The sequence below is a fragment of the Pelodiscus sinensis genome, chromosome 29 (assembly GCF_049634645.1).
Source record: "Pelodiscus sinensis isolate JC-2024 chromosome 29, ASM4963464v1, whole genome shotgun sequence".
Classification (NCBI taxonomy): Eukaryota; Metazoa; Chordata; order Testudines; family Trionychidae; genus Pelodiscus; species Pelodiscus sinensis.
The window spans coordinates 8,440,826-8,448,638 of record NC_134739.1 but is presented as its reverse complement, the minus strand read 5'-3'; the positions used below and the strand labels follow the sequence as shown (position 1 = coordinate 8,448,638).

At 63.4% G+C, this 7,813-nt stretch overlaps 1 protein-coding gene across 1 annotated transcript; it reads left to right on the top strand.

Moving 5' to 3' along the window:
- Positions 1 to 414: 414 nt before the first annotated feature.
- IFI35 (interferon induced protein 35) lies at positions 415 to 7,339 on the top strand. Its single transcript, XM_075911593.1, has 10 exons — positions 415 to 691; positions 1,813 to 1,844; positions 2,614 to 2,709; positions 2,967 to 3,125; positions 4,056 to 4,169; positions 4,778 to 4,922; positions 5,262 to 5,383; positions 5,701 to 5,890; positions 6,085 to 6,191; positions 7,004 to 7,339. The coding sequence occupies exons 1-10, from the start codon at positions 556 to 558 to the stop codon at positions 7,193 to 7,195; spliced, it is 1,293 nt and encodes a 430-aa protein (XP_075767708.1). The 5' UTR covers positions 415 to 555; the 3' UTR covers positions 7,196 to 7,339.
- The last annotated feature ends 474 nt before the right edge of the window (positions 7,340 to 7,813 follow it).

The following is a 7,813-nucleotide window of genomic DNA, read 5'->3' as shown; positions in this document are numbered from 1 at the left end:
GGCCAATGTGGACTGCAGGTGGCCAGACTGGGATGTTCCCAATGCTGGCAGAGATGGTCTGGGGCTCCCACCGCTGAAGGGGTGTGTGAAACTTGATGCACTTCTGGTGCCTTGGGGAAGGGGATGCACACAGCTGCTGCCGGCTAGGTGGGTGGCTCTCTGCACCCTACTGGGCTGTGAGTTGATTTCAGGAGGTCCAGCAAGCAGCCCCTGCTTCAGCAGAAAGCCCAAGCCCCACTGCATAGGGCTGAAGGCTGGAATGAAGCCTGAGCACTGAGTTGGCGGCTGGCCCATGCTTTTAGATGTGAAAAACCAGCTGGGGCAGGGAGAGTTTAGGTGGGGAGGGAGGAAGGTTGCAAACTCCACGGGCCTAAATGCTCCTTGTGAGGGCGGCGTTCCTGGGTGTCCAGCCCCCGCCTTGGGCCTCGTTTCGCTTGGGGTGGGTGCTGGTTCAGTCCCGGCGTGACTCCCGTGTGGACGTGTTTGCTCCGGAGCCAGCACCTGGCTCCTACTGGGGCCCCCTGCAGGCCCTCCCTGTGCTAGGGAGAGGCCGGGATGGTGGCGCCGGGGGCCGGGCTCCGCTCCGGCCGGGTGTGCGGGACCGCGGCGGGCGGGGCAGGGGGAGGCGGCCGCGGCCGGGAAGCGAAAGTGAAAGGGGGAGAGTCGGAGCCAGGAAGCGCCGCTGCAGCCGGTGAGTGAGGCTGCAAATTCCGCGGGGCGCCCTGCTTGGGCTACGGGGGGGGCTGCAAATTCCGAGGGGAGGGGGGAGCCTCCTGCCCTGGGCCCCCGGGGTACTGGGAGGCCAGTCCCGGCTCTGGTCCCCCGGGCAGTTGGGGGCCAGTTCCTGCCCTGAGCTCCCCAGGGTGCGCCCTGCCCTGGGATCCCAGCATGCTGGGGGGCTGCCCTTAGCCCCGGGTTGCTGGGGGCTCTCAGGGTGCTCGGAGCTCTACTCCTTGCCCTAGATCTCGCGTAGGGTGGAGTGAGGGGGTGGTACCGTGCACCCCTTTTTTACAGTCTCCCAGTGCTCTTCCCACTGGGGGGGCTCTCTGTGCCCCCTCCCTAGGGTCTGGTACAGCCCCTTCCTCACTGTTCCCAGCCCACAGAGGAGCTGGGGTGAAGCCCCCCCTGCTTGCCATTGGATGCATCCTCTCCATGGATTCCCTCCTACCCTGCAGGGTTGGAGTCCTGGCACCAGGAGCAGGGCCCGTTTGCCCTCCACCCCAGGGTTGGTCCCAGGTTGGCATTGGGGAGCCAACCTCCCTCTAGGCTGCATTTCCTGTCACTCCTGGGCTCCCTGGCCGTCTGGTACCTGCAGGTGAAGGGCAGGGCTAATCGTGGAGGGTGGGGAGGAGTCCAGAGTGACCTGTAGTGAACTTGGGTTGAGTGCTCAATATCACCCCCAAATCCTCTCTCCCCGGCTCCCTGAACCTGCAGAAATGCTCCACGCTGTGGAGATTGGCAAGTCAGTAGGTCAGTGTATGCTGGACTCCCACATGGCCCCCTGGCCCATGTCACGAGAGAGCTGCTCCTCAGTGGGATGCCGCTGGACCTGTGCTCCCTGTAAGCTGAGTGCTCGGGCGGCCACCCAAGAGAAATGTAAATGCCACCCCGCTGATTAGCAGAGCACCCACAGCAGGCAGCATGTGTTTCTTCTGCACATTCACATGCACTTTGGTGCACATAACAAAATTTATTCTGCACACATATGGAAAAAATGAGAGAGAACATTGCGCTGGACCCTTTCCTCCGGGAGATTCAGAGCAGGGTGATTTTGGTGCCAGATTCTGACGCTTTGGTGCTTCCTCCCCCCAGGTGTGAGTGACACAATGACGGATTCAGAAGAGGTAACTGGCCGCAAGAGGGCCATTCCCTGCCCTTGGCTGTTGAAAGCCAAAGTGTATTTAACCGGAGAGTAACGTTTCTCGGGGCGGGGGGCTGGGTTGTGTGAGGCCTGGTCTTCACTCGGAAATGGGGGTGGCATGACTCTGTCGCTCCGGAGTGTGAAAAATCCGCTCTGTTGAGTGATGCCGTTCACCCAACCTAGCCCCTGGTGTAGACAGCGGCTCTCCCACCGACATGCTGCCCCTTGGAGGTGGATCACCCCTCCTGACCGTGTGGGCAGCGTCTTCACAGAGGCCCAGCTGCAGAGCTTTCAGTGTAGACGAGCAGTGAGAGAAGGAGCTCGGTGCACAGGTGTGGTAGGAGCCAAAGACAGCAGAGAAGTCTGGTTCCAGCAGGAAAGTTCCTCCCCGCACCCCCATGTGGATGCTGGCTCCACTAGAAATGTCAAATCCCCTTCAGTCTGTTAACCATTAGGTTTAACTAGTTAATCAATTAAGCAAGATCCCAGGCTGGACACCGATTCCTGTCCCGGTGTGGTGCAGGGCTGGTTAATGGCGCCGGTTAACCCTTACCCGGTAAGCGTCACCCAGGAAGGGTGATGTTTACCGGGTAACCAGTTACCCATTCGCACCCCCAGGCTCCACCCCCAGCTCTTTGGCTCCACCCCTGAATTCTGACCCATGTCTGGAGGAGCTAGGGAGCTCACAGGGGCTGGTGCCTAGCAGGGCCCACGAGGCAGCGTGCGGGTCACTGGCCTCTCTTGGCTTGTAGGAGTCCTTTGTCCGCCTGCCTGATGCGCTCAAACTGGAGGACAGCTCCCTCGCGATGAGCCCCGAACGCCTGCAGCAGGAAATAGAGAAATTCAAGGTGGGTCTCTGCCCCGGCACGGCGGGTTGAATAGCAGCTTGCCTCAGGGCCGATAGCGGGATGGGACGGGCTCACAATGCGCCTATGAGCTACCGGTCCCCTCGCAGGGCGCGGTTCGCCGAGGCCCAGGCAGTTCTGGGCTGGCAGTGCCCGGGTGGAGGAGCTGTGCCCCGGCACACCCGCCTGGGACAGGCTGGGGCTGTGCGGGGTTGTACGGCAGAGGGGGAGTCTGACGTTGCCTTCGGTGCCTCTGCCAGGAGCAGCGCCACGTGCTGGAGCAAGACCGGCTGGAGCTGCGTGCGGCGAAGGAAGCCGCGGAGCGGAAGACCCGAGGGTTCCAGAAAGAAGCCAAAGTGCTCCGTGAGAAACTGGAGCGCGAGACGTCTCGGAGCTGGGAGCTGGAGCCCCCCTTCCAGGCTGGTTTCTCCGAGTGGGCCTTTGCATGCTGCTCGCCCCAGGGGCGTTTCGTCTGAGCCGAGGGACTGTCCCAGAACGGCAGCAAAATCCCGCACAGAGGGCCACCTCTGCCCAGCAAAGTCCTAGGGCTGGAGCAGCTGGGGGTGGGGGCAGGGCCATCAGCAGTAGGGATGTGGACGGTTAACTGGTAAGCATCGCCCTTATGGGTGATGGTTACGGGTAACTGGCGGGGCTGCCCCAGATCCGTGGGGCGTGGGTGGGTGTTCCAGCCCGGCCGGACTAGCCCCCGTTTGCAGTGGGCCTGGCTCAGCGAGCTGGAGGCAAGGGCGCCCCAGCCTGGCCGGAGAAGTGGAGGGGGCCACTTCAACTCAGCTGGGCTGGAGCGGCCCCTCTGCCCGTCAGTGTTTAATTGGTTAAACGTAACATTTAATCCAGGGGTGGGGAACCTATGGCCTGGTGGCTGGATTTGGCCCCCCAGCTTGCCTGGATCTGGTCCCCAAGGCTCGGGGCTCTCTCCCAAGCATTGGGGTACCCCACCCCAGAGCCTAGGGGACCCCACAAAATCTACTAGTCCAGGCCCCCCTAGGCTCTGGTGTGCAAGGGGTATGTGGGGAGGGTCTTTCTGCTTCTCCGTCAGGGGCCATGTCAGTGAGATGGAGATATTTGTGCAGCTCCCCACTGATTTCTCTGTGGGTCAGTGGCTCCCACCCGAAAAAGGTTCCCCACGCCTGCTAGTTGACTGATGAAACTGGGTTTTACATCCCTAATCAGCAGAGCCATTGGTGGTGGAGGGCAGGGGGGCGATGGCATCGGGAGCAGGGGGTGAGAGAGGCAGTTGCCGAGCTGTGAGGGGAGCCCAGGGCTGGGATCGTGGGAGGGGCAGCGACGGAGCTCCCTTGCCCTGCTCTCTGATTAACTTTTCCTTCCAGGAGCTTTGTTTGGCGAAGGAGGAGAGGAGCAAGTTGCTTGAGCAGAAGCAGGAGCTGGAAAAGCAGCTGGCGGAGCTGGAGGAGAGGAGAGTCGCCTTGGAGGAGCAAGCTAAGGTAAGGGGGAGGCCGCAGCTGGAGGGTTACGTCCAGTTCTGGGGCCCCCGTTACAGAAAGGACGTGGACGCATTGAAGAGGGGCCAGCGGAGGGCGACCAAAATGATGAGGGGGCTGGAGCGCAGGACCTACGAGGAGAGACTGAGGGGTTTGGGTTTATTTAGTCCACAGAAGAGAAGAGTGAGGGGGGATTTGAGAGCAGCCTGCAACTCCCTGGAGGGAGATTCCAAGGAGGATGGCGAGAGGCTGTTCTCAGTGGGGGCAGGTGACAGAACGAGGAGCAATGGTCTCAAGTCACCGCGGGGGAGGTCTAGGGTGGGTATGAGGAAATACCCAATTGTCTCGGAGGGGCCCGGCTGGGGCACATCCGTTCACACGGCAGGGCAGTGCGTGAGCTCGACTCCTGTTCCCCTGCTCAGACGGGAGGGTTCAACAGCCTGCTAGCGGCTCTGCCAGGCCCGGGCGGCAGCCTTCATAGGAGTGGTTCTGTGCCGGGCGCCGAGCTGCAGGCTCTGAGGTGGGGACTGGCGGGGGTGGACCCCAGCCCTCTCCTCCCTCCCCTCTGTGGACGTGGCACTGCCTCATGTGGCCCTGCGTGTCCTCCCCAGGCGCCGCTGGCCCTTCCGGACAGAACGATGGTGTTCAAGGGTCACGTGGCGGAGGCCGAGGACGTAACCGCGCTGGTGGTCACCCCTCGGATCCAGCGTGTGCTGCCCGGGGGCTGTGCCCTCATCACCTTCGAGCGGCCGGACGGTAGGTCTGTGGCTGCAGGCCATGGTCAGGGCCTAGCCCGGAGGGAATGCGTCTCTGCTCCACACACACCGGCTAAGGCCTGCTGCCGGGCGCCCACGTGGGGGTGCCTGCCTCAGAGGTGACTGGCCTGGGCGAGAGGCCCCAGCGTTCCCCTCGCCCGGGGCTCTTTGTGCCGCCGTGACCGGGAGCCCTGCTGCTTTCCCAGACGCCGTCTCCCCCAGCGCTGCCAGGCCTCCCTGTGGGGCAGCTGCGCGCGACCTAGCCCCTCCTGCGGGGGATTCCCTCCCCGAGCCGCCTGCCCGGCGCGCCCAGGCCTGAGGGGTGTCTCCCCGCTTGCAGTGGCCCAGCGGATCCTAGACATGAAGTGGCACGAGGTGAAGCTGGACGAGAGCGCGGGGAGTGAGGGCCGGGTGCGCATGCAGGCCAGGCCTGTGGAGTTGCTGCTGCCCTCAGCCCTGGAGGTGAGTCTGCATGCTGGGGACTCTCTGCTCCCTGGCCCACTGTCAGGGCCACGGCTTTTGCCTCCCTCAAGGAACGTGGGCAGCCCCTCTCACACTGCAGGGCCGGGCTATGCCCAGCCGGGGTGGGCAGCCTCCTCACATCCTGCTGGGCTGCATGCCCTGCCGTTGCCTGTGCTCAAGGAACCGGGGCTGTGATCAGTGCCAGCGCGCAGCTCCCCCATCAGAGGCCTGGAGCATGAAGCTCCTTGGGGCCTGCCACATCCCACACAGCCACGGCCACGGCCCCATCACCTGACGGCCTGTTACCTGCCCTGCAGATTGAGCTGGAGCTGAGTGACCGGAGCATCCTGCTGTCCAACCTGCCCCGGCTGGATCTCACCGAGGAATTGCTGCTGGACAAGCTGGAGCTGTTCTTTAGCAAGAGGAAGCACGGGGGCGGCGAGGTGGAGCGGCGGGAGCTCCTGCACGACTCCGGGAACGTGGTGCTGACCTTCGTGCACGATGGAGGTACCTGGGGGAGCCGCTGCGAGGCGGCACAGCGGGAGGAGGAGGCCGGGGTGGCTCTGGTTTGCCAGAGGGCCAGATACCTGGTGTGTCCTCGGGCTGGCGCTGCTAGTGCCAGTTTGGGGCACCTCCCCCGCCCCGCCCCAGCACCGTGCAGCGTGCAGAAGCAGGTTGTCAGGCCTTGTTTCCCTCGGCAGTGGCGGAGCAGCTAGTGAAGAAAGGACGCACCCAAGTCCCCATTGGGAAGCAGACGTTTGAGCTCAAAGTGACGCCGTACACAAGTGGAGAGATCCGAGACCTGCAGGTAGGGAGGGGTTGCACGCCCAGTGCACTCCCAGCATGCTCTAAGGCCACCCCCAGCCAGGTGCAAGCCCCAATGTGCACTGACCGCACCTCCCCAGTGTGAACTCACTGACATTCCTTCCCTCTGCACGGCCTGAGTGTGCACTAACCCGTTACCCCTCTTCACATGACTTCATTGTGCACTGACCCCAACACCCCTTCCCTCCGCACGACCTCTGTGTGCACTGACCACCCACCCCTAGTGCACATTCACCCAACCCCCCTCCACTCCATACGACTCGGTGCACACTGACCACACCCCCCGGACATTATGCACTGACCCTGAACCCCACTCCTCTCTGTGCTAGCCCCAGTGCTGACAGCCCCCACCCCAGCATGTCCTGGCCCTGGCCCCGCTCCCACCCCGGGTGTGAGTGCACTGCCCTTTGTCACTTTGCACCTGCATGCCCCATTCCTCTGTTGGCCAAGAGCATAAGAGGGGCAAGGCAGACTAAGCTCTGGGGGGCAGGGGCTGCTGTGGGGCCTGGCCCATGGCTGGACTCTTGGGCCCTGTGGAAATACAGGTAACGATGACCCTGGGAGAGGCTGAGATGCAGGAGCCCAGCCCCCTGCTCTGTGTTCCCAGCGCTCCCCGCTGCTTGGTCCCACCCGCTGCTCAGCAGGCGGCTCTGACGTCTGGGTGGGGCTGTCCCTGCCTGGGTTAATTCCATCAGCACCGGGCCCTCTTCTCCTCTTAGCCTGGCCGGTCCCGGGCTGTGCCAGCAGGAGGCTGCGCCCGCTGCAGGGTCACTCCTCTGCTCTCTTCCCCCCCAGCTCCATCCGTCCGTCTGCGCCAGGACCGTGCTCCTGTCGGGGATCCCGGACGTCTTGGACGAGGAGTCCATGAGGGACGCCCTGGAGATCCACTTCCAGAAGCCCAGCCGCGGCGGAGGCGAGGTGGATGCCCTGGGCTACGTGCCGGCGGGGAAGCAGGCGCTCGCTGTCTTTGAGGAGGACACGGACTGAACACCTCTGGGGAGGTTCAGCAGAGCACGTGCCCAGCGGTGCCCGGGAACTGGGCCGGAGCCAGCCCCGGCTCAAAGAGCTCCCTGTAGTACCGAATCCGCCCGGAGTCCCCCGGGTTTGGAATTAAAGTATTCGTGGAGCTGCTGTGCGTCCTATTCTGCCTTCTCAAGGCCACTCGGTGCGGTGTTCTGGGGCGGGGCTCTTGTGAGCGGCCCCCCCCCCCCCCATTTCAGAGCATCCTGGTTCTGCACAGTGCGGAGGGCATACCTGGCCACGTGCACCAAACGGAGCAAAATGAGCAGGGGGTGAAACCCCCATGGCCCAGCTCTCTGCTCGCCAAACCCACTCGCATCAGGCCCGTCAGGCATTTCTTCCCAGCGGGGGGTGAGGCCCGGGGGGTGTAGGGTGAATAAATGAATTTGGAACTGGGGGGAGCGGGGGTTGGAGTTGAGCCAAACCCATATGTTTACAGGGTATGGTCCCCAAAGAGCATTGTTCAGGGATCCTGCTGTCCCCCACTGTGCTGAACGTTTGCCCCCGATGGGGCTGCGCCAGCCCCACGGCTCTGCTGGGTGCAGGCTGGCATGAGTGGGCTGGGTGTGGCGCCCTGACCTTGCC